This window comes from Chiloscyllium plagiosum, chromosome 2 (genome assembly GCF_004010195.1).
Source record: "Chiloscyllium plagiosum isolate BGI_BamShark_2017 chromosome 2, ASM401019v2, whole genome shotgun sequence".
NCBI classification, from domain to species: domain Eukaryota; kingdom Metazoa; phylum Chordata; class Chondrichthyes; order Orectolobiformes; family Hemiscylliidae; genus Chiloscyllium; species Chiloscyllium plagiosum.
The window spans coordinates 116,345,381-116,371,134 of NC_057711.1; the positions used below are offsets into that span (position 1 = coordinate 116,345,381).

Genomic DNA, 25,754 nt, shown 5'->3' on the forward strand with positions numbered 1-25,754 from the left:
AGCATCACAGATGCCAAGCTTCAGTCAGTTCAATTCACTCCACATGATACCAAGAAACGGTTGAAGGCAATGGATACTGAAAAAGCATTCAGCACTGACCACACTTTGGCAATAGGAGTGAACTCGTCACTCGAGCCAAGCTGTTCCAGCACAATTGCAACACTGGCATCTACCCGACAATGTTTTACCCAGGTAAAAGCAGGACAAATTCAATCTGACCAATTACCACCTTCCAGTCTACTCTCCATCATCAATACAATGATGCATTGCTGCAATAATATAGCATAATAGGCCAGTATTATAGATCGCCGAGTGCTGAGAGGTAAAAGTCCAACATGTGCCAATTCTAATTTGTGCAGATGTTGATGAAAATTCAGACTTAACATGTTCCTCTAGGATAAGGAAATTTATTTTTCCTTGAGATTAGCACTGGGAGTCAAGGAGAGGCCCTTTACGAATATTTGTTTCATTTTTGGTATATTGCAAATTCAGTTACACCATTAATGTTGGAAATATTGTATACATTTTAACAATTCTCAGTGAATTACAGTATATAAAGGGAGTGCTGGGGATCTGAGGTATAGCCTATACTGCGTTCAATAAACTTGATGAAATAACTCTTCTTACATTACTCAAGACAATTAATGAAAATGAAACTTCGTCATGTCTAATCTTTGTAGATCAACCTTGATTAATGGTATCCTACAGATATCATTTCAGAGCTCAAAACAACATAAAAGCCACTGTATTGCACAAGTGTTTGATCTTTTCTCTCCCTATATTTATCCTTCAGATGTTTAATACGTATTGCCAACCATGTATTTAACCAGTTCACCTTAAAGGTGTTTCCCTCAACCTAGAATTAGTCCCTTTCATTACAAACCTCTTCACATTCACTAACATTGCAAATCAAAGGTGAACAGCAAAGATTTAGATGACAAGATACCACCAATATTCAAAAGAATGTGACAAAAAGCCAAGACAAATGGAATTATAATGTTTTGGTGATGTTCAGCTGGACATCTAAAAAGTGGATGTAAGAAAATATTTAATGCTTTTAATAAATGATCAGAAATGTGGTTTCTTCTACTCTGTCCACATTTGTTAGACTTGTTCTGTGACTAGAGAATTGTTGACATTTTAGTGTTTGAGGAGAAGCAGTGTCAGATAGAGTTCAAAGTGGAGAGGTATGAGGTCATCAGTTTTGGTACCACAAACAATAGGTCAAAGTGTTCAGCGGACACAGTAATATAATGGGAATGTCACTGGAGTTGTAAATCTTGGCTAATACTTGGAGAGACCTGGGTTCTAATCCCACAATGCCAGTTGGTGGAATTTAAAGCTGGAATTGAATGGTGATGGTGGCCAGGTGTTGAAACTTACATTTTTTGTGTTGTTTCAGTTGGACTTTAGAAGGTTTTCTGCCACAAAGATTTCTTGTCATAGATTGTTATACTTGCTCCATCAATTACCTACGATGCCTCAACAACATCCCTCTCACACAATCCTAACCTCATTTTACATTCCTGGAACTCAGTGGATAATCTGGAACTGACTGACATTCCCAGTGCTAGTGTCCTCTGTATTAACCAAACGTACGCCCAGACAAGTACAAGTGAGTCCAGAGGTGCCCTGCACAGTTCCTGGTATTTGCCCCAAACATGACAGACAAGGGAAATTTCATGCCAAGCTTTGCAGGCAGGGACCTGGAGCTCCTGCTGGATGGGGTGGTGCAAAGGTGGGATGTCGTCTTCTCCCAGGACCAGCAGAGGAGGCTTGAACCCCAGACCATGCTGGCCTGGTCTAATTTTGCCACTCGGATCAGTGTAGTTTCAGTTGCCGAGAGGAGCAAGCAGTGATGTAGGAAGATTATCAATGACCTTTGCGAGTGTAAGTGCCACTATCTTCTTTCTCTCATCTATCGCTATCTCTGCTATTGCACCCACCTCTCACCAAGGCTCATGTCTTACCGCTCTCACTAGTGCCTGGCAGCATCTTCCCCCTCTCACTCTCATTCACCCCAATACCCTCTCGCCAAGGCACCACTAACATCCCTGGCACCCTCTCCATTGCCAACTCACTCACTTTGGATGCCTCCCCACCTGCACTGAATGTAACAGCTGTGCCACCCACTTGCATCTCCTTAATACCTACTTGTCCTTCATTCCATGAGGTAAACAAGGCAGAGAGAGTCAAGACGTGTGGGGTGTTGCCTAACATTTGGCTCCTCCTCCTAATGTGGAGAGGATCCGGATGCTGACTGCCTTGAGCAGCTGACTGACCACCTCCAAGCTATTATCACTGGCTGCCCTGGACTTACTGCACTGAGCAAAGACTATGCCCTTGACTTAACTGCTAATAATACAATAAATCCTGGCTTTGTGTTTGAGCTAAATGACAAGGCAGTACAGCAATGCTAAGAGTCTGCTATCTCTGGTTGAGGGGTTAAAGAACAAACAGGCAAGCCAAGGTAGTGCAAGACAGGGATACCTTGAGCACCCAGGCAGGCTCAGAATGAAGGAGTGCTATGACAGCAAGTGAACAAAATCCACTGTTTTGCACAGACTTGCAGGTTGGCCCAGCCTGAGCTGGGTGCATATCCCTGAGCAGACAGTGTCCTTCCTGCAGCATTGCCATGATATTGGCTGGTGTAGCCTGAAGTACAGCACTGACGTTCTTTGGAGAAGTCAGTGAGCTGAAGCGCTCTGACTTCCGTGTCAAGAATTCTCAGCATTAGGTTTGTTTGGCATGTCTGCTTTTAGTGAAAATATGATACATGAAAGATGGAGCGAGTTGCTCCCAGTGTCAAGCTTGGCTTCACCAATTCCACCATGGCCCACATCGTTCAGACCCTTTGAAGATTCCACCCCATGAAGCTATGGTTGATTGTCATATAAAGTCATTGGGTTCACTAATGCCTTTTAAGAAAGGAAATTCTTCACAAATATCTTAATGGAGGCCATCCTTACCTAGCCTGGCCTCCAGACTCACAGCAATACAGTTGACTTTTAACTACCCTCTGAAATGGCCCAGCAAGCCACTCACTTCAAGCGCTACTAGGGATGGGCAACAAATGTTCCCAGAGCCAACCAGATTACATGAAAAGACAAAACAAAACTTCTCAAGGGCGAGAAGCTGGAGGAGCAGAATCCAAGTACAAAAGCAAAATAAATAGAGAAAACTTGCCGAGAAAGTTCCCTCAAATATGGAAGATTAAGCACCACCAAATATGGAATAGAACTTAAAGTGATTAAAGGATTGATGGAGGTAGATAAGAAATTGTTTCTTCTGGTCGGAGGTAAAGCCTTAAAATTAGTGGCAGGCCATTCAGGGCTGATGTCCTACTTTTTAACACAAAGGATAGTGGAAACATGAAATTGGTAGATCATTACAAAAACGGAAATTGCTGTCGAAACTCAGCAAGTCTGGCAGTATCTGTGGACAGAAAGCAAAGTTAACAATTTGGATGCAGTGACCCTTCTTCAGAACTGCTGAGCTTGTCCAGCAATTTCTTTCAGATTTGCAACATCCGCAGTTCTTTGTTTTATTTTATTGATAAATTGTTGTTGGGCAAGAATATTCAGGGATATGGAACCAACGTGGACAGATGGACTTAAGTTACAGGTTATTGAGTGATGGAACAACTTTCAGAAACGGAATGGCTAATGAAATGCCTGTCAGCATTTTGACAAGCTGGAAGGTTGCCAGTTATGACTTTTTACCAGAGGTTGCTATGGTAATCTACGCACAGCTTAACTTCACAATCATACCATACAGCTTTGCAAGAGGGAAGTGGAGACTGAGGCATCTCCTGAGGCACAGAGTTTCTGGCAGCGTCCAGGCAAAACGCCAGTGCCGAACTGCAGGAAGTGTTCAGCTTATCAAGGAGCTGCATGCGACAGGCAAACTTGGGAAAAACAAGTGGTATCCAGTTAATAGTCATCAACAAATGTATTGAAGCTAACATCATATTTACAGATGATAAAACTGGAAGAAATGGGGGTATGAAAACTGGCATGGGACAGCTCCAGTATCATTCTGGAGTCTCCAGGAATCAGTTATTAATCCGTCATAAGCATCCATAAGAGCAATTATTCGTGCGTTATTTTTCATTTAATTTGTCTGTTGGCTGGTTTTTTTGTTTGAAACAAAATGCGAGCTGAGAGATCTGATTAGGAGGTCGCGTGTTTAAATCTTCAGAACCAGTCCAGCCCAAACTGGCAACCCAAAATTGAGATGGTGAATGAATGCTTGAGTTTGTGGGTAGACTGGAGTTGGCTGTGGGAACACAGAAACCGTTACAGGAGTGGGACTGAGTGTCGGAACAGGATCGAATGGAAACAACATGAGAACATAATACATTTGAGGAACTATCCCCACCCTGCTCCAATTTAGCTGGTTACATTTGAACCATCTATATTAGGCTTTCACTAAAATTAGACAGCATCGCTTGCTTTCAGTTATCTTAGACCATGAGAAAAAATATCACAAGGACTTTACTGCTCATAGGAATAATGAAGTGTAGAAACCTCCAGAAACACACTGAACATTTTCTGTTATTGGTCAGAGCACTGAGTACAGATGTTGGGATCACGTTGCAGCTGTATAGGACATTGGTTAGGCCACTTTTTGAACTCCTGTACTCAATACTCTGACCAATAAAGGAAAGCATACCAAACAGCTTCTTCACTATCCTATCTACCTGTGACTCCATTTTCAAGGAGCTATGAACTTGAACTCCAAAGTCTCTTTGTTCAGCTCCACTCCCAAGGACCTTACCATTAAGCGTAAAAGTCCTGCTAAGTATTGCTTTCCCAAAATGCAGCAGCTTGCATTTATCTAAATTAAACTCCATCAGCTACTCCTCAGCCCATCGGCCCATCTGATCAAGATCCCATTGTAATCTGAGTTAACCTTCTTTGCTGTCCACTACACCTCCAATTTTGGTGTCATCTGCAAACTTACTAACTATACCTATTATGCTTCCAGTTGTTGCAAGAAATCTTCATTTATCCTAGGCAGAAACATAGTGCAGGAACAAATTACTGAAGATGCTGGAATCTATACTGAAGATAACAAACACTGGAGACCACAGTGGGTCAGACAGCATCCATGGATAGTTGAGCAAACTAATGATGAGGCTAGATGACTCTTCATCAGAGCTGAAGTAAAGTGTGGAAGGGACAGCATTTATTCTATAGTTTGGAGGGGGTGGGGCTGAGAGATGTTGATAGTTCAGATATGCAGATATGGTAATGTCGAAAACGACTGCAGTTGTTGTTAATGTGAAAAAAAACAGAAAATGCTGGAAATATTCAGCATCAGTGGAGAGACAGAAATAAGAGCTCTCCTGAAAAGATATTGACCTGAAACATCAACTCTTTTTCCCTCCTATTACAGATAATTTCATGTTTTAATTTAGAGCAAATTTCAACCTTACGCTGAAGGCAACAACTCACTTGTATTGAGTATGTCCTGCTGAGAAATAAGATCATCCAGAGATTGAGGCTGATACTTTTCTACCCAGGGAAGATTTTTGAAGTTGAATAGGCCAGGGTTGTTTTCCCTGGAGCGTTGGAGGCTGAGGGGTAGCCTTTTAGAGGTTTATAAAATCATGAGGGGCATGGATAGAATAAATAGACAAAGTATCTTCCTTGAGGTGGAGGAGTCCAGAACTAGAGGCCAATGGTTTAGGGTGGGAGGGGAAAGTTATAGAAGAGTCCTAAGGGGTACCTTTTACACACAAGAGAGTGGTATGTGTATGGAATGAGCTGCCAAAGGAAGTGGTGGAGGCTGGTACAATTGCAACATTTAAGAGGCATTTGGATGGGTATATGAATAGGAAGGGTTTGGAGGGATATGGGCCGGGTGCTGGTAGGTGGGACTAGATTGGGTTGGGATATCTGGTTGGCATGGAAAGAGTTGGACCAACGGGTCTGTTTCCCTGCTGTACGTCTCGATGACTCTATGACTTTCTAAGTTGACCTTACTGTTTAGTAAATGTGGTTACCAGGAAGGAATATTGGCAGAATATTTTTACCTCTTAAATGCTGGCATCTTCATTATTTAAAAGACAGATTTGGTCTTACACACTCGACAGTCAAGATTGTACTTTTTGAAGTATAGTTTGTCTTGTTTGCGGTAACCAATTGATGCATAGTGAGAGCCCACAAACAGCAATGTGATAATAGCCAAACAACCTGTTTTTGGTGATAGTTACTGAGGGATAAATATTAGTCAGGGTAGAAAGGATAAATCTTCTGCTTTTCTTTGAAATAGTGCCACATCAGTGTTTCATACCATCACTGGTATTTTCAAAAAAAAACCTTTGAAGTTGTAAAGTGTCCCAAAGTATGATTATCAGATAGAAATGTAACAATAATACAGCATTAATTGCAGCAATGGATCATGAAAACAATATAATGATTTAAACCAGCATAAGAAAATGTTGAGCTGAACTGCAAGGAAGAGATAAATCTTATCTTTATGCACACAGTCACTAACTCTTTGTTGGTCTGATTCCAATCCTATTACGCATACACATCTTCACCTGATTGCATGAAAAGAAATCAACCAAAAACCCAAATGACTTATTTGATGGAGTAACAGTGAGGACAGTCAGGATAAGGTGATTGGTGTTGTGTATTTGGGCTTTCAAAACATTTTTGATAAGATCCCATGTAATATTAATATATTCACAAAATTGGATCATGTAGGATTAAAAGGGCAATGACTCCATGGATACGGTGTTGTCCAGGCAATAGAAAGCAGAGAGTAGCAGTGATGATTGTTGGTCACATTGGGAAGACTTTCAGGGTGATGGGGTGAGATGAAGAGAAATCTTTTCATGCAGAAAATTGTCATAATCTGGAGAATGCTGGCTGAAAAAGCAGTGGGAATTGTTTGAATAATAACATTATGCTCCGAAAGTGAAAAATACAGCAATGGGGAAACAGTGAGAGAAAGTGGACAACTCTTTAAAAGTGATGGCACAGATATGACATACTAAATCCTCTGTGTTGCATCATTCTAAGATGCTATACTGTGAATACATTGACCTTTCAACTAATGGCTCGTGTAGAACAAAAAAAAATTTCAAAACATTACTTACCAATAATAGCATTGGCCTTTTCCATGTAGTTAATCCTAGAATTCCTGAAAGTATCACCTGTAAGGAAAAAGAAATTAGGATTGTTCTCTGGCTCAAATTTCAAAATAAAATCAACGAGGTAATGTGTTGTAAGAAATAAACACTGGACACGCTGTGAAAGCTTTTCATTGGAACATAATCGCAAGATTGTCAAACATCCTAGGGTTAATTTGGGGTGGCACGGTGGCTCAGTGGTTAGCACTGCTGCCTCACAGCACCAGGGTCCCAGGTTTGATTCCAGCCTCGGGCGACTGTCGGTGTGGAGTTTGCATATTCTCCCCGTGTCTGCGTGGGTTTCCTCCGGGTGCTCCGGTTTCCTCCCCCAATCCAAAGATGTGCAGGTCAGGTAAATTGGCCGTGCTAAATTGCCCATAGTGTTAGGTGCATTAGTCAGAGGGAAATGGGTCTGGGTGGGTTACTCTTCAGAGGGTTGGTGTGGACTGGTTGGGCCGTACGGCCTGTTTCCACACTGTAGGGAATCTAATCTAATCTAATAATTTACACTGCATAAGAAAAAAAAAGTGCTGATTGGGTGACAAATTGACTCTGATTGGTCAAGATGTTGTTATGCAGAGTGGACCAAGCAACTACTATTGTCAAAATTTTGCTTAATTCGAACATGATGCAATTCTTCAACACGCTCCTATTGTTTCCTTTAAAAATGTGGCATTCTTGCATATTTGCTGATAATGCAAGATACATGTCTCTACATTTTGAAATTGTATAAGAAATAGGAACAGGAGTAGACCAGTCTCTTGAGCCTACCCCTCCATTTAATATGATCGTGGCTGATCATCAGCAAAATTCCATTTCCTTGGCCAATGACAGTGAATGAAGTAATGGTGAACATGAATGTAATTTTATGGGGATTTTGAAAAACGGTTATTTATGGTGAGTTCCAGTAAAATCAGAAAAGACTAAGGATAACTTTAAGGAGGTACTCAAAATCAGGAAGTGTTTTGATGGAGTAAATAAAGAGAAAATGTTTTCAGTGACAGGAAAGTCAGCAACCAGGGAATACAGGTTAAGGAAATCAGCCAAAATAACAGAGGGTGCATAGAAAAGACATCCTTTTACACAATGGGTTGGTACGCCCTGGAATACACTACTCACAAGGGCATTGGAATGGGATTTATTAATAACTTGATTTATTAATAACTTTTAAAATTGCATAAAGACTCGAATGGGAGAAAATTGTAGGATGATGTGGAAATGAATAGAAGAATGGAACTAACTGGAAAGTTCTCAAACAGCTTGTGCAGAAATGATGGAACAAATGGCCTCCTTCTGTGGGCTAGCATTCTACGATTCTGGTTACTCACACACACAACAGGAATCAATTAATGGGGAAACTGTCCTATTCTGAGAATCCAAGTGATCAGAAATATCAGAATATAAATGAGAATATGAGAACTTGTGCTCTAAATTCTGTGCCTTATGATCCTGCCCCACAAGCTACCTGAAGGAGGAGCCGCGCTCTGAAAGCTCGTATTTCCAAATAAACCTGTGGGACTATAACCTGGTGTTGCGTGATTTTTAATGATAATGAAATAGTTAATGGAGATGAAACCTTGTTGATGGACTGTAATACAGCTCTATGAGATTCTTAGACAATGGTGAAATGTGTCTTTGGAAGGGTTGAGGCTATTGCTTTACCTTAGGGCAAAATAAAACAAATGTACAACAACTGGACAGTGAAAACCACAGTACCAAATCCTGAAACCATCACTGACATTACAACTTCCATTTTTCTTCAAATTAAAAATGAGGAAAGATTTTCTTATTTGAATATGCATCGACAAAACATTTGGAAGACCTTGCCACGAGAACTTCCAGTTGGTTTATATTCTTGCCCTGACATGACTGAAGTTGCCAGTATAACGGACCACAATGCATACTCATCAGGTCAACATCAGGGAAATTAGTCGGTTTCCAATCTGTCACTGCAGCATCAACACGTTCAGTTTCTGGAACTCTCTATATTTATGCTGTGGTTCAACACAGATTCCTTGTACATTAATCTCCTCAGCAAGAGCTAAGAGGATAAAACATGGAATGTATGGCACAATAAGAGACTGAAAGTGAGGTCTGCAGATGCTGGAGATCAAAGTTGAAACTTTATTGCTGGAACAGCACAGCAGGTCAGGCAGCATCCAGGGAACAGGAGATTCGACGTTTCGGGCACAGGCCCTTTTTGTGCCCGAAACGTCGAATCTCCTGTTCCCTGGATGCTGCCTGACCTGCTGTGCTGTTCCAGCAATAAAGTTTCAACAATAAGAGACTGTTCAAATCAAGTGATCTATGCTGATAGTCACATGTTTGTCATATTCTCTCACTCCTCTTCATCTCACCCCATCAGCAAATCACTCCCAACTATGCCAGAGAAATGAGAATAGAAAACTGTTAAGAAATTTCAAATGTAGAATGGATGGACAAGGAAACACAAATCTTACAGGTTTGGGATCTTCATGTCATGTCTGATTTGTCAGTGCAATTCTTCCAGATGGCGCCATTCTCAGTAATTAGGTAGTTATTTAATACCCTAGCCAAACAATAGGAGTTGGAGAAGGCCATTTAGTTCAACGGGTCTGTTACAATATTCAGTAAGATCATGGCTGATCTGTAATCCTACTCCATCCATCTGCCTTTGCTCCAGTTCCCTAACCAAGATTGATTAACCTTAGATTTAAAATTAGCAATTAATCTAGCATCAATAATTGTTTGCAGTAGACAGTTACACCTTTTCAATACCCTTATAGAATAGAATAGAATCCCTACTGTGTGGAAACAAGCCGTTTGGCCCAACAAGTCCACACTGACTCTCCGAACAGTAACCCACCTAGGGCCATTCCCCTACTGCTTTACACCAGACTAATACACCTGACCTACATATCTCTGAACACTATGGACAATTTAGCATGGCCAATTCACCTAACATGCACATCTTTGGATACCCATTGCATTGAAATGTAACCTACTTTTACTATCGACTTCCAATCAGGGGATAGTTCTCTCTACCTACTTGGTTTGCTATCCTTAATAGCCTTAAACTTTGATGAAGTCACACTCACCCCATACATCCCAATCTACACCCCGAGCCGAAATGACACTCTGGTTTTGTCAGTATCGAGGTTTGAGGGCAAACCCAATGTTCACACATTGGCCGAGAATTTGACAAAACTGCCAGTTTTATAACCACAAAGTTCAGCATCATTACTGTGCAAATCAGATAGCAACGTCTGGTGTCTGCATCTGAGCAGGTAAACAGAGGAAGCTGGAGGGTGCTGTCACTGATATTTTGCTGCTCAACAGGATGCATTTTTGCAGTACTCACAGTTACGATCAACACAGTCTCCGGGATTTGACATGAACTTCAATCAATTATGTACTATTATCATTGCGAAAGCCACTGAAAAGTTTATTAGGTCTTCTGCAGTAAGGGTAATTAAGTTTTTAAAAGGTGTGCTAACCTAACATTAACCCTGAAAAAAAATGTAAACACTGCATATTGTCATTCACCTATTAAAATAATAAATATAGCCATCTTTAAAAGTCTCTGATATTTCAGCTCCTACAGTGATCCCATATCCCAGTCTTCAGTTTGTTTTCCAGTGAATTATCAAAGAGTAAATTTTAACCCTTTACTCTCTGCTTTGCTCTCTATGAGAATTCTTCAATCTGTTTGGCTGACTAGCCAGCTTGATGGCATTAATGCTTCTGGATGCCACAGTTGCAATACAGATGGTGCCAAGTGGAAATTAACACCCTTATAGTGATTACCTATGCCATGTGTTTTCAGATACCATTGCCACAGCGTCTTTGGTATTGACACAGCATTTGACTGCGTGTAGTATCAAAGGGCCTAAGTAAGAGTGGAGCCAATAGAAATCTGGGAGAAAACTCTTCGCTAGTTAGAATCAGACCTGACTCAAAGAAAGATGGCTGTGGTTGTTGAAGGTCAATCATCTCAAACCCATGATATCTCTGCAGGAGTTCCTCAGCTGATTGTCCTACCTCAAACTATCATCAGCTGCTTCATCAATGATCTTCCCTCCACCATCAGATCAAAGGAGAGGACTTCACAATATTCTGCATCATTCACTACTACTCAGCTACTGAATCAGTCCATGTCAAAATGCAGCATAGATAACATCCTGGCTTCAGCTGATGAATAACAAGTAACATTCACATACAAATGGCATGCAGTGACCCCATCTCTAGAGTCCCAGCAATTGCTCCTTGATATTCACTAGCTTACCATCATTGTCACTGAATCTCCCACTATCATTGACTAGAAACTGAACCAGACCAATCATATAAATACTGTGGCCAAAAGACATAGGTCAGAGGTTAGAAATTCTTCAGCGAGTAACTTACCACTTGCCTCCGCGAAGTCTGTCCCCCATCTACAAAGCACAAGTCCAGTCTGAAATGATTGAATACTATTCACTTGCCTGGACGAGTGCAGCACCAACAACAGTCAAGGAATTTGACACCATCCAGAATAAATCAGCCCTCTTGACTGGCACCACATTTGAAACCTTCAACATCTGCTCCCTCCACCATTGATGTACAGGGGAACATGGGAACTATCTGCAAGATGCAACGCATCACTTCTCCATGGTTCCTTAGACAAAACCTTCCAAAGCCATGATCTCTACCACCTAGAAGGCCAAGAGTGACAAATGCATGGGCAAACTTCCACTAGCAAGGCTCGCTCCAAGACAATCCTGTCCCTAACAGCACTGAGAGTGGAATCAAGTGGAATGAAGTGGTTCCAGAAAATAGCTTGTTACTAACTTGTCAAGGGCAGTTAGGGATGGGCAATAAATATCAGTGACACCATATCCTGTGAATGAATAAAAAGTGTTCTGGACCTTGGAAGAATTAGAGATACCGGTTGTTACAACATATAACATTCTTGGAGGGTTTGACAGAAGAAAGAATAGCTTACTACCTCGCTCAGTTGAGACTCTGTTTCCCCTGATTGTAAAGTTTAAACTAAAGGATCACAGTCTCAGGATGAGAGATCAAGCATATAGAACTGAGATAAAGAAAAATCTCATCCCAGTCTGGTAACATTTCCAAATCTGCTTGCTCAGTACGGAATGCACATCAGTTTAGTGAAGTAGGAAGCTTGGAATATCCACAGATTATTTCACACCATTGCGACACAGCTCAGATAGGTACTCATTGGCCTAAGCTTTTGTCAAGAGGTTGGATATCACTGTCATTACAAGAATGACAGCAGAGGCCTGAACCCTTAAGTTATGCCATTTCTTGTTTTTGCAGCAGGATAATTGTGAGCAGACTCTACATTTCCCAACCATGGCTTTCGTGCAGTCCGGACAGCTTCAGGAGCAGGGCAATGCGTCAGAGTTTCATAGATGGCTGCAGGCCCTGTGGGCACTATGCTATCTTCAGGTTCTTTCGGAAACAATCTTTGATGTAGGTGCTCAGTGCTAGAATGTGATGCACTCCTTACAGAATCCAGCTGTTCGACATTAAGGATAGTCTCAACTAATGGGGATATGGGTTGCAGGATAAGTGGGTCAAAGATACTATAACACACAGACAAAAGTGGAATTAGTCAACAGTTGACTGCCAAGCATGAAACAGTTTCAGAATTTTGGAAACGGCAGTGATTTTTGCCGTATACAACATCTTCGGGAGTGAGTCGAAAAATATGATGCTGCAAAAGCACAGTCGGTCAGGCAGCATCCGAGGAGCAGGAGAGTCGATATTTCCAACATGAGCTCTTCATCGGGAGTGAGTCTGAGTCAGTGTGACTGTAGAACTGGGTCAGCCAGGCTAAACATGGGAGCCAAGTTGTTTCAGGAGTTTTGTTGTAATGTCATATTCTGCTGCTTTCCCACATTTCAGGGCCCTTAATGCTTTCTTCAGTTCTATGCTAACTCCATTTAACCATTGGTCATTGTTTGGGCTCACGTATCAGGATGAGATAGACCCACTCTAGGAGCTGTTTACCATTACTGTCTGGTGAATAATCCTAGCCAGTGGAGGAGGCTGATGCAGTCAAGCATATAGGTGACTGAATGAGGCAACATTGGTGGAACTTGCTGCTCCCAGCTGGCACTTGGAGCCTGAACACAAATGCAATACAGAAACCATCAAACCAAACGATGTCATAGAACAGGATTCAAGACAGACGTGGCTGCATCAGTAACGCCATGTCAGAGATAGATGTCCCAGCTGTGTTTAGCCTTTGTCAACCCTTTGATACAATAGTGACCTGTTTCTCTTGGATGCAATGTCAACGGAGTATTGGGTGGCGGAATATTCGAAGAGGTTTTGTTTGGCAGCCAAGTGCACCTCAATATTACAGTGTAAGATTCAGAGAGCGTGCCTTATTACCATAAAACCAGAGGGTTGCTCAATGCTAAGAGTTGTAGTTCTGGGAAGGATTGGCAGCTTTGTCAGAGTCCTTGAATATTCTCTTGGTATTCAGTCAACTGGTAAGACCATTTGCTTCCTCAGGGATGCTAGAGTACTGATGGGGGAAGCAAAATGCAAATAGTTATGCATTGTCCCCTTCTCTCCTTCTTTCAGACACTCCCTAAAACCTGTGTTTTTGGACAGGCTTTTGGTCACCTAAAACCTGATCACATGGTTTAATCCCAACTATTTTAAGATGCTTTATGGTGTTAAAAGCACTACATAAATGCAAATTGTTGCTCTTCATGTATAGTAATGGAAGATACATTGCTGAATCTGAAAGACGTATAACCAAGCACAACTTGCTCAAATGTTGTGCTGGGACAACTTGTTGAATATGGCAAAAGTGAGGACTGCAGATGCTGGAACCCAGAGTTTAAATTACAGTAGTGTTGGAAAAGCACAGCAGGTCAGGCAGCATCCAAGGATTGTCCCAAAAATTAGGAGGGGTGTGCAAATGTTCAGTTTCATCTGGGAATTACTGATGGTTCAGAAGAAATGAGTAACCATATACGCGGTTTGAGATCGATGGTTTGTAGCGAAATAAACTTTCTGAAAATAACTCAGATCTGTTGTAGTTCCCTATACCTGAAGAGAAATCTTCTGTTCCGCCCTTGCCTAAAGCACAGGTGTACATTGAGAACCTTCAGGTATCTTATGCTAAAGAAATACATACCAATCTCATGCAGTGGCAAGTTATATCATGTGAACCAGTCAGTCAACCAGACATACTACTGTTTCTCAGCACTCCCATAAGGTCTATACAACAAAAGTGCCTAGGGTAGACATTCTCACGCAAGAAGCCAATTACATTCACTCACTGACACAAAAAGCAGATCTCTCCATTGAATTCGCTACATGACTAAACACATATGTATACTCTGCTCTGAGCCTCAATTCCTTACCGCCTTACCCTGATCACCATGACCAGCCCACTCTTTCACATGGAAAATTCTTCATCCTCTCAATAGTCTTGATAATGTCCACATATTATCCAAAATGGGAAGGATTTGGAAGGATATGGGCCAGGTGCTGGCAGGCGGGACTAGATTGGTTTGGGATAACTGGTCGGCATGGATGAGTTGGACCAAAGGGTCTGTTTCCGTGCTGTACATCCTCTATGACTCTAAAATCCTAACCCTTCATCTGCAAATTATTCCAGCCTTACCTTGTACATTTTTCTGCCCGCGAATGCAAGTAGAAAGCAAAAAACAAATCAAAAATTCTGACATTCCTACACAGGACAAATTGTAAAACTCCTGTCCACAATGCTAATTACATATAATATTACCTCCCAAAGGAGTACCAACTTTTGAGGTACTACTGGAAAATGCACAAAACAACCCACACGCCTATTGATTGTCACGAGCATGTCAGATGCTGGCTCAGGTTAAAACAAATGCCTGACTCTCTCCACAGGACTATTAACTATTTTAGAATATGTATCTGCTTTGAAGTTAACAGACCAGGAAAAACACAGGCCTTTCAGACCCACTGGTCCAAGCAAGTGCTTAGACTCCACATGATATCCCCATTTTCTTACTTCATCTCTTTCTTTCAGCATATCCTTCCAATTGATTAGATTAGATTCCCTACAAGTGTGGAAACAGGCCCTTCGGCCCAACAAGTCCACACCAACCCTCCAACCACCCAGACCCCTCTGACTAATGCACCTAACACTATGGGCAATTTAACATGACCAATTCACCTGACCTGCACATCTTTGGACTGTGGGAGGAAACCAGAGCATCCAGAGGAAACCCACGCAGATACGGATAGAATGTGCAAACTCCACACAGTCAGTCGCCCAAGCCTGGAATCGAACCTGGGACCCTGGTTCTGTGAGGCAGCAGTGCTAACCACTGAGCCACCGTATCTCCCTAGGCTTGTTATAATATCTCTTAAACCAGCTGAGTGTCAAATTTTGCCTGGTAAGTTTCATGTGATTTGCTCTATAACATTTAACTATATTATATTTGATTTAAGCTTTATTGTCACATGTACTCAAGTACAGGAGCACAGAGAAAAGTGTACAACGTCGCCACATAGGGAGCATCTTAGTTATGAAGGTACCGAAGTACAAAACTTAGGTAGAAGTAATAACATAGAGAAACAAAGTTAAAAGTAAAGCATACCATTGTTCTTAGTATAAGTCGAAAAATAAAGAATTAAAGTTTAAAGTTAACATTACAGTCCTAAATGCAAGTTGTCGTTGGTGCAAGCAGTCCGCTCCCTAATTGCATATGTTTTAAAGTTTTTGTAAACTGAAAACACAGCATGAGCTGCTACAGAGAAGGCTTGTCCCAGAAAATCCATATTATTAAAAATAGGTAGATCAGGAAAAACAATGTCCCAAAAGTTCAACAATCCCAATTTAAAACAACATGTCATTACAGCAGAAAGAACTATACCACAAAGGTGATTACATAATTAAATAAGTTACACAATTACCAAACAATTCATGACATTTAGCTGTGATACTGTTCTTAAGTACTCAGAATAGAGACTTCAAATTATATTTCAATATCCAGCGATAACAGAGTAAACTTTCAAAACGTGCTGATGATCATCTCAAGCTTGGAGGTGTGGCAAGTCGTTGAGAATAACGTTAATCAAATCCAACTGGTCATCAGTGGGGTTGACAAATGGGCCGATGAATGACAGATGGAATTTAATACACACAAATGTGAGGTCATCCATTTTGACAACAGTAACAGTGAGAGACAATATTGACTGGCACAGTTTTAAAGTGTTCAGGGGCAGGGGCACCTGGGGGAGGGGGGTTCTTGTGCATAGATTCGAGAAGGCAGCAGATATATTGAGGGAATAATTAATAAAGAACATGTGATCTTGGATTTTATTAGAAAGGGTACTGGGTAGTTACTCAGGGAAGTTAATTTGGATCTTTATAAAGCTCTGATCAGAGTAGTGCATGGGAATCTGATTGTCCACACATTAGGAATGACGTGAATCCTCAAGAGGATGCAGATGAGATTTACCAGAATGCTTCTTGGAATGAGGAGCTTTGGGTTCTTCATGAATGCAAGGAGATTGAGGAGAGGTTTGACAGAGGTGTACAAGACTATTCCAGCACTTACGGACACAGAGGGAAAGTTTTGGGGAAGAACTGCCATGGAATGGGGGAGGGGTGGAGAACTATGAGGAAGAACATTTTTACACAACAAGTTGTAATGACCTAGACCTCTTTGCTCATGAAGCTGGCATTAGAGGCAATAAGTGATTTCAAAAGAAAAATGGATTGGCACTTGGAAGAAAAAAAAGCTTGCATTGGCACAGGGGACTGAGCGGGAGAAATGGGATTGGCCGGACTGCTCCATACAAAGCTGGCATGGATCAAAGAGCCCCTTTCTGTGCATTAACCACAACAACTATGGGCATAGTGTTCATTTGTATGAAGTGTCTCAGGTTGCTTTTTTCTGCTATTATAGGTGATATTTAAATGAAATTTGTTTCTTAAAATAACATAGAGGAACTAGAGAGGGTGCAGATAAAACTTACAAAGAATAATACCAGAAATCCATGGCTATACACATCAAGAAAGGCTAGAAAAGTTGAGTTCTCTAGGGTAAAAGAAAAGACAGCTGAAACATGGCCTAATAGAAGTCTTTAAATTATCTAAGAATTTGAAAAGTGGATACAAAGACAGGGTTTTCTCTTGTAGTGAAGAGCATAAGTAGCAGCCATCAATATAAGGTAGGTAATACAATACGGAAGAGGCAAAAACATTATGGATGCTGAGGGAATTCAGGAGAAATCTCTTTAACCAAACAGCAGTGAGAACGAGGATCTTGTTACCACAAGGAATGATTACAACAAGTACAATATCTCAAATCCAGTATCCTTGTGTCCAAAACCACACTGGATTCTGGATTTACAAGATTTTGGGTCAAGCCGTGTTAGCTGGGCTCCAGGTTTACTTGGTGTGCAGGGCAAACCAGTCAAACTGGTAACTAGTCTGGAGCCACAATGGGCTTGGCTAAATTGTCCAGGTAAGTCTTTTAAAATTGTAATCAATTATAATTGACACATGGAAAGTTATACAAACTGTATAATCATAAGACATAGGAGCAGAGGTCAGCCATTTGACCCATTGACTTTGCTCTGCCATTCAATGAGATCATGATCTGATCATTCTCAACTCCACTTTCCTGCCTTTTCCTCATAACTCTTGATTCCTCACTAATTAAAATCTGTCCATCTGAGTCTTGAAGGCTTTAAGTGACCCACCCTCAACAGCCTCTGATGAAGGAGCAGCGCTCCGAAAGTCATCCCTGTGTCCACTCCAGTCTAACACTGACACATACCTCCTCTTCATGGAGAAAAAACACCAGCATTTATTGTGCATCTTTCACAACCTTGAGACAACTCAAAACAGTCCCATAGCCACTGAAGTGGAAACTCCCACAGGCAGTGTGGTAGTTATCAATTAATCTGTGTATCTTAAGGATACTGTAATTGTCAGGGTACTAAGGAAAGCTCTCCAGATCGTCAAATTAGTCCCAGAAGATTTCAGGTCCACCTGGGATGGCCAAACAGCAGAGCTGACAGTACAGCCCTCCCTTAGCACTGTAGTCCAAGTGTCAGTCTGGTATTTTAAAATGGTTTATAGAGTGCAGCTCAAAGGAACAACTTTCTGACTCAGAGGCAGAAGTGCTACCTAGTGAGGCACAGCTCATTCTTTTAGATGCTGAGCAATGTGCCATGCACTTCCAGAAATTCTGTTATCATCCCACGTAAGTTCCTGCTATTCTTTATTCTTTGACAATGTTGCAAATATCACACGCACTGTCCTCTATGATATCAGAAGCATAAGTTGCCCACAATACTATCCAATATTTCACAACTTAAATATGTGACTTTAAAATTTAAAATGTTGAAACTGCTCATTAACCTTGTCTGTTTAAAAAAGGTATCCATCACGGATTTTACAGCTGAATACTTTAAGTAACACCGCCAAAATGTTAGTTAAAGAGCAGCAACTTCAGAAAGATACATCAGGATTTAATTAAAACTGCACAACTTTAATTTGCACGTGTAAATGTAAATTGCTAGGTGAGGATAATATCTGTATAGAATATTGTTTAAAACCAAAGGAAGAGAGGCAGAATAGAATAAACGACATGGCAATTTGCAGGGCTGTTGGGGAAGAACAATGAGAATGAGCCTAATTGGATAACACCTTTGAAGATCCAGCACAGAGACAAAGGGCCAAATAGCCTCGTTCTGTGTCGTCAAATTCAAAATTAGAAGAGAATGAGTCAAAGACACTGAGGAAGAAGGCCGGAGGGCAAAAGGGACCAATGGTTGCACAGAATTTACAAAACCAGCCCATTCGGCCCATCTTTATTTTTAAAAAGTCTATTGATGTTACCATCATAAAAATAGAAATAACTGGTCGTTATCACATTGGTGTTTGTTGGAACAGGGTTCAAATTGGCTGTTTTGCATTACCACACTTCAAAAGAAACTTTGAGATGGTCTGAGGTCGCGAAAGGCGCTATATAAATGCAAGCCTGACGCTCTTCCAACTGGACCAAAAAAAACACAACCGAATTGGTAAATGCAACAGTCCGAGTACGACAATCTGGGCACTGCCGGAGCACAGTCGAGAGTTAATTCAGTGTCAAACTTATGGAGAAAGTTTTCGTTGCTAAACTCACCGAGGAGCCGGCCCAGAAGGGACAAGAGTTCCTGACGTTGGGGGACTCGGTGAGGGACAGAGCCCCGAAACTGAGAGACACGATGGAGAAACCCAGAGCGATCTGGAGCAGTCCCAGAGCGAAGAGGGAGCGGCCGTAGAGCGGGCAGTGCAGTGGCTGGCGTGCCGGGCTGGTATTGTTGCTGTTATTGCTGCTGGAGTGCAGAGCCCCCGGCCATGACACACACCGAGCCCGGTTCCGAAGCGGTGGCTCCCCGCTTGGTGTGGTAGCTTGCACTGGGCAGCAAGAAGTGGGCAAGACCACGGGCAGTGACATCCGGCAAGAGAACAGAGAGAGAAAGACAGACAGAAAAGGTTGACTGTGGGGCTTAGTAACCCACAGTCACACCCCTAACAGAGAAAATCACAGCGTTTTCTTTGGGAAGCCCCTTCAGTCCCCCAAATCACTCAAAAGCCATTTGCAAGGAACTGCCTTTTAGGAAATGCATCGCTCTCCCAAGTCGCGGTACGTCCCACTTTTCCAACTTTTTTTTTAACCCTCCCCTTGTTTTCCAAAGTGGCTGAGTTGAGTAGTTTTAAAATAACTCCAGGCGAGTTTGGGATTGCATTACCAGATCTGGCACACACACACAAGCCAGTCACTTTCAAAGGAGACTTTGACCCTCCGAGGCAGCCACAAGCAGTGCATTTAAAAAAAGAAAATAGGAAACCTAATTTTTAAGACTTTAAAAAAAATTGAGTTTGACCTAGCTAAATACTTTTTTTTAAAAATCCTCCTATTTATTTTTTATTGCGGGCTGCAGCACCTTCCTCGTTCATCATGAATTAGTAGTCCCAGTCGCTTTACAGCCATACCGATGGGGAAAACAAAATCAACATGAGTGGAAAATACCGAGCACGTCAATATTATTGGCATGAAATTTCTTTTGAACGGGTTTCAGAAATGGAGGTCAAACAAGGTATCTTGTTTTGACTACACCCCTGATTGAAGGGTGGGAGGACAGAGTGCTTTGTTGGGTGTAAAAGAATAACTTCTTCATCTGCAGTACCATTAACATGAAACATCGAAGGGACCTCACAGAGTACCATCAAAGTACCAACTACAAAGGGATTCACAGAAGACAAAACATGCTGGGACTGTACTCCAGGGGAGTTTAGAAGAATGAGAGGGAATCTCATTGAAACATTTTAGACTCTTAAAGGGCTTGTAAATGCTGAGAGGGTGTTTCCCCTCATGTGGGAGTCCCAGGCCAGAGTGCATAGTCTCAGAATAGAGACACCAATTTAAGGCTGAGATGAGGGGAATGGATGTAAGTTTGCTTGCTGAGCTGGAAGGTTAGTTTTCTGACGTTTCGTCACCAGACTAGGTAACATCAGTGAGCTTCTAGTGAAGCGCTGGTGTTATGTCCTGCTTTCTATTTCTGTGTTTAGGTTTCCTTGTGTTGCTGATGTCATTTCTCTTCTTTTTCCCAGAAAGTGGTAGATGGGGTCTAACTCGGTGTGTATGTTGATAGAGTTCCGGTTGGAATGCCATGCTTCTCGGAATTCTCATGTGTGTTTCAGTTTGGCTTGTCCTAAGATGGATGTGCTGTCCCAGTGAAAGTGGTGTCCTTCCTCAGGTGTATGTAAGGATACTCGTGATAGTGGGTCATGTCTTTTTGTGTCTAGTTGATGTTAATGTATCCTGATGGCTCGTTTTCTGCCTGTTTGCCCAATGTCGTGTTTGTTGCAGTTCTTGCACGGTATTTTGTAAATGACATTTGTTTTGCTTGTTGTCTGTATAGGGTCTTTTAAATTCACTAGCTGCTCTTTTAGTATGTTGTTGAGTTTCTGGGCTACCATGCTGCCAAGAGGTCTGAGTAGTCTGGCAGTCATTTCCAAGATGACTTAGACGTAGGGAGAGAGGGTAGAGTTTCAGGATGCATTGTGTCTGCTTGTTAGGGTTTGTTGCTGAGAAATCTGTGGATTGTGTTCTTTTTGAATACTCTGTATAGATGGGTTTTCTTCTGCTCTTCATAGTTCTTCTGTGCTGCAGTATATAGTGGTTCGTTGAAATAATGTTTTAATGCAGCTTTGTTTTGGGTGTTGGGATGATTGCTTCTGTAGTTCAGTATTTGGTCCGTATATGTTGTTTTCCTATAGACGCTGGTTTGAAGTTCCCCATTGGCTGTTCGCTCTACTGCAACATCTAGGAATGGCAGTTTGTAGTGTTTTCCTCCTCTTTTGTGAATTTTATGCCTGAAAAGATATTATTGATGGTTTTTAAGATTTCTTCTAATTTGTTTTGTTTAGTGATAACAAAGGTTTCATCCATGTAGTGGAGGCAAAGCTTGGGTTGGATGGTTGGCAAAGTTGTTTGTTCAAATCTCTGCATTACTACCTCTGCTAAGAATCCTGATATCAGAGATCCCATGGGTGTTCCGTTAGTTTTGTTATTTAAAGTGAAGTGAGTGGTAAGGAATAGGTCCACTAGATTGATGATGTTGTCTTTGCTGATGAAGTATCTGATAATGTAGTCAGGGTTTCCTTGGCCAGTTTGATGTTGATGGATATGAACAGGGCTGTAATATCGAAGGAAACTATTATTTCATCCTCTTCTATCTTGGTGTCTTTGGTGTTCAGGAATTCTTGGGTGGAGTGAATGGAGTGGTGTGGTTCTTCTACTATGTGTTTTAGTATTTGGTGTAGCTCCTTGGCAAATCTGTACATTGGTGTTCCAGATAGCGAGTCTGTGGGTCTGACAGGGGCTCCTGGTTTGTGAATTTTGGGTAATCCATAGAATCATGGTGTGTTGGATCTGTCTGGTTTCATTTTCTAGAAGTTTGTCTTGTTTATTTGTCCAGATTTCTGAAGTTTTTTGAGTAGGGATGTGATTTGGTTAAAACAATGACTGCAGATGCTGGAAACCACATTCTGGATCAGTGGTGCTGGAAGAGCACAGCAATTCAGGCAGCATCCGAGGACAGGCAAAATCAACGTTTCGGGCAAAAGCCCTTCATCAGGAATCCTGATGAAGGGCTTTTGCCCGAAACGTCGATTTTGCCTGTCCTCGGATGCTGCCTGAATTGCTGTGCTCTTCCAGCACCACTGATCCAGAATGTGGTTTTGTTCTCTAGTTATGGGGTCAAGTCTATCGCTACCTGTTGGCAAGTGTCAGTATCTGCAAGCAGTGCATTCGCTTTCTCGGTGTAGACTGTTTGATTTAAAATGATTGTGAAGCATCCTTTGTCTGCAGGTGGGATAACAATGTTTTTACCTTTTTTTTGAGTCCTTCTAGTGCTTTCCTTTCTTGTGTATTGAGCGTGTTTCCTTCCTTTTTCCTGCTTAATGTTGGTGTGACTCTCTGTCTGATGGTTTGCTAGGTTTCTTCTGTGAGTTTGTTGTCTTTCAGTGTTGTTTCTAATGCTGCTAAGAAATCTTTCTTGTCCGCATCACGGAAATTGTACTTTAATCCTCAGTGTCTGTTAAGTGTTGGTCAGATAAGTTATTTTTAATCCATGCTTCTCTGTTGTTAGTTTGTGTGAGGGGGAATTTCTTCCAAGGGTTGAGTCTTTGTCCCCACAGCTCTCTGGCAAGGAGTTCCAGAGTTGTGTTGTGTGTTTATGGCTGAGATAGATACATCCCTGATCAGGAGGGGAACAAGAGTAATGGGGTTTGGGGAGGGTGGATGCAGGAAATTGGATGTGAGAAATGTTGGATCAGCCATGATCCTATTGACTGGCACAGCAGGCTTGAAGGGGCCGAATGGCCTTCTCTTGTTCCTATTTCTTATGGTCTTATATACCACAGATAATTGGGAAAACTTTGGTCAAAGTGGAGTTTAAAGAGCAGAGACAGAGGGCTTTCCAGAGCTTGCAGGCCAACTGATGCTACAACAGGCACTGGTGGCAAAAATAAACCAGGGGGCAATTTCAAAAAGTCAGAACTGAGAGAGTTCAAAGAACTCCAGAGATTTGTAGGGATGGAGACAGCCACAGAGATTGGCATAGTTAAGGCACTGGAGAGATTTGAATAAGAGAATGTGATTTTTAAAATCAAGGTGCCACTTGTTGTGGGAGCCAATATAGGTGAGAAGTGAACAGGACTTCAAGTGTGACTGGATGAGCAGGGGGTTATAAAGGGTGTGAAATGTGAGACCAGCCAGGAGTGTGTTGGAAAAGTCAAGACTAGAAATTAATTACAGAATCTTTCTAGATATGATTTGGAGATGCCGGTGTTGGACTGGGGTGTACAAAGTTAAAAATCACACATCAGGTTATAGTCCAACAGGTTTAATTGGAAGCACACTAGCTTTCGGAGTGAGCTCCATCACCTGATGAAGGAGCGTCGCTCCGACAGCTAGGGTGCTTCCAATTAAACCTGTTGGACTATAACCTGGTGTTGTGTGATCTTTCTAGATAGAAAGACATAGCAGAAGTACAGAAGGCATAAAGTGCTAAAATGAAGATTAATTACAGAGAATGTCATCGCACAGAAAAAAGCTGTTTGCTCAACTGAACAATGTTTATGCTCCACATGAGCCTCCTCCCACCTTATTTCATCTCACACAATTAGCATGTTTTTATATTCCTCCAGCTTCCCCTTAAATGCATCTATGCTACTTACTGCAACCACTGTGTGTGGTAGCAGAATCTACTTGCTAAGTAAATATATAATTACCCGGTCTTTACTGTAGCAGAGCACCTAATAATGGCTACGATTTGTTAGGCTTGAACCTTGTACACAGCTTAATACTGTAAATATTTAGTATGGGCACTTGCTGAAGGTACAATCTGAGAATGTAGCAGCAGGGAAAATCAAACATCGGGACTTTGAATGAACAGGGCAAGCAACTGGCTGTTCAAAACAAATAAATTAAAGGATAGGGACATAGAGTACAGGATCTGAACAAGGAAATGTACATTAATTCAACACCTAGACAGTTACAGAATAAGAACATTTACAATTTCATGTAAAGCTGCAGCTGTTCTGCTCAAATTATTTTCATCAAACTCCAATCCTTTAAGGCCAAATAAATGTAACTTTTGGCCTGTGTGCAGTTACCCATTAGGAACTAAGCTGAAATTTGAACGAATATTGAGGCTCCAAGATTGGTCCCCAATGATTCCTTTGACATCGGAACTTACCAGTTGTCTCCATGTTGCTGCTTCTTCACTTTTCCCCCCCCATTCCTTATCCCAATTCTTATTTATACTATAAATTACAATAGTTTGAAATTTGCCATTCTTGCATTAGTCCTGGTGAGCCCAAGTCAAAAAGCTTCAGTAACATTTTTCCTTTTTTTTCAGCAATATCCAGTTCTATTTGTTTTTTTATCTGTCTCATACCAATTTCAACCTGAACATTCAGTTGAGAAATGTTGATAATGACGTGACAGAGAAGGGATTAAGGTGGCTGTTCTCTCACTGGCAGTAAGTGTGAGATTGTGATCTTCAAAGACATCCTTCTGATTTTCCTACTTGCCTTTCATCTTGATCCAGACCTAATTCTTTCCAGTATTTTCTATTCTTCCACCACTGCTTCCATGAAGAATCCAATCTACTCCTGTCTCCAGTCCTTCACCTCACCTTTCATGCTTCATCCACCTCATACACTCTGCAAGTATGTGTGGAAAGTCCAGAGGTTCCCTGAACTGTAATTTATTTCCTTCCTCATCTTCCATCCTCTTCATTTTCCTAAAATGTGGGCTTTCAAAATTGTATTTATTTGCTTATGTTTCCTCAAGAAAAGAAATCAAGTAGAAGTTTGGGGTGGCATGATGACTTAGTGGCTAGCACTGCTACCTCACAGCATCATGGAACTGGGTTCGATTCCACCCTCAGGTGACTTTGTGTAGCCATCTTGAGTCAAAACTATTCTGAACTCAGTATTTAACTATGGAGCCTTCTATCTAAAATACTCCCTCTCTTTCCTCCTCTTTTCAGTTGGTGAATCTAGAGTTTGAACTCACCATTAGATGTCCTTCAGGTAACAAGAGGTTTATACACTTAATATGCCAGCATGCTGAATTTGAAATAAACTCTGCTTAGGGGCAGCATGGTGGCTCAGTGGTTAGCACTGCTGCCTTGCAGCACCAGTGACCCAGGTTTGATTCCACCCTCTGGCGACTGCCTTTGTGGAATTTGCACGTTTTCCCCATGTCTGCATGGCTTTCCTCCCACAGTCCAAAAATGCACAGGTTAGGTGGATTGGTCATGCTAAAATTGCCCATACTGTCTAGGGATGTGTAGGTTAGGTGGATTAGCTGTGGCAAATGCAGGATTACAGGGATAGGGTGGGGGTAGAATGTTTTTTGGACAGTCAGTATGGCTTCGATGACCCGAATGGCCTGCTTCCACACAGTAGGGATTCTATGATTCTAGAATGTGGAAAAGTATTCTGTTGTCCTGCTGTCTGTAAGAAAATGTAATTATTCCAGTTGCTAAATGTGAAGCAAAAACTGGTGAGATGAATTGGAAATTTTGTTCA

General features: G+C 41.6%; 1 protein-coding gene across 2 annotated transcripts in view; it reads right to left on the minus strand.

Moving 5' to 3' along the window:
* Positions 1-19,744, minus strand: part of fam189a2 (family with sequence similarity 189 member A2) — a 126,732-nt gene extending 106,988 nt beyond the window's left edge. Inside the window, exons 1-2 of one of the 2 annotated variants that reach the window (XM_043716853.1) lie at positions 19,288-19,744; positions 7,112-7,168 (exon numbers count right to left, since the gene is read on the minus strand). In XM_043716853.1, coding sequence (XP_043572788.1) covers positions 7,112-7,168; positions 19,288-19,602 — 372 coding nt within the window. In that variant the 5' untranslated portion in view covers positions 19,603-19,744. The remainder of the gene's footprint in view (positions 1-7,111; positions 7,169-19,287) is intronic. The other variant, XM_043716843.1, reaches the window with a different exon arrangement.
* Positions 19,745-25,754: the final 6,010 nt, after the last annotated feature.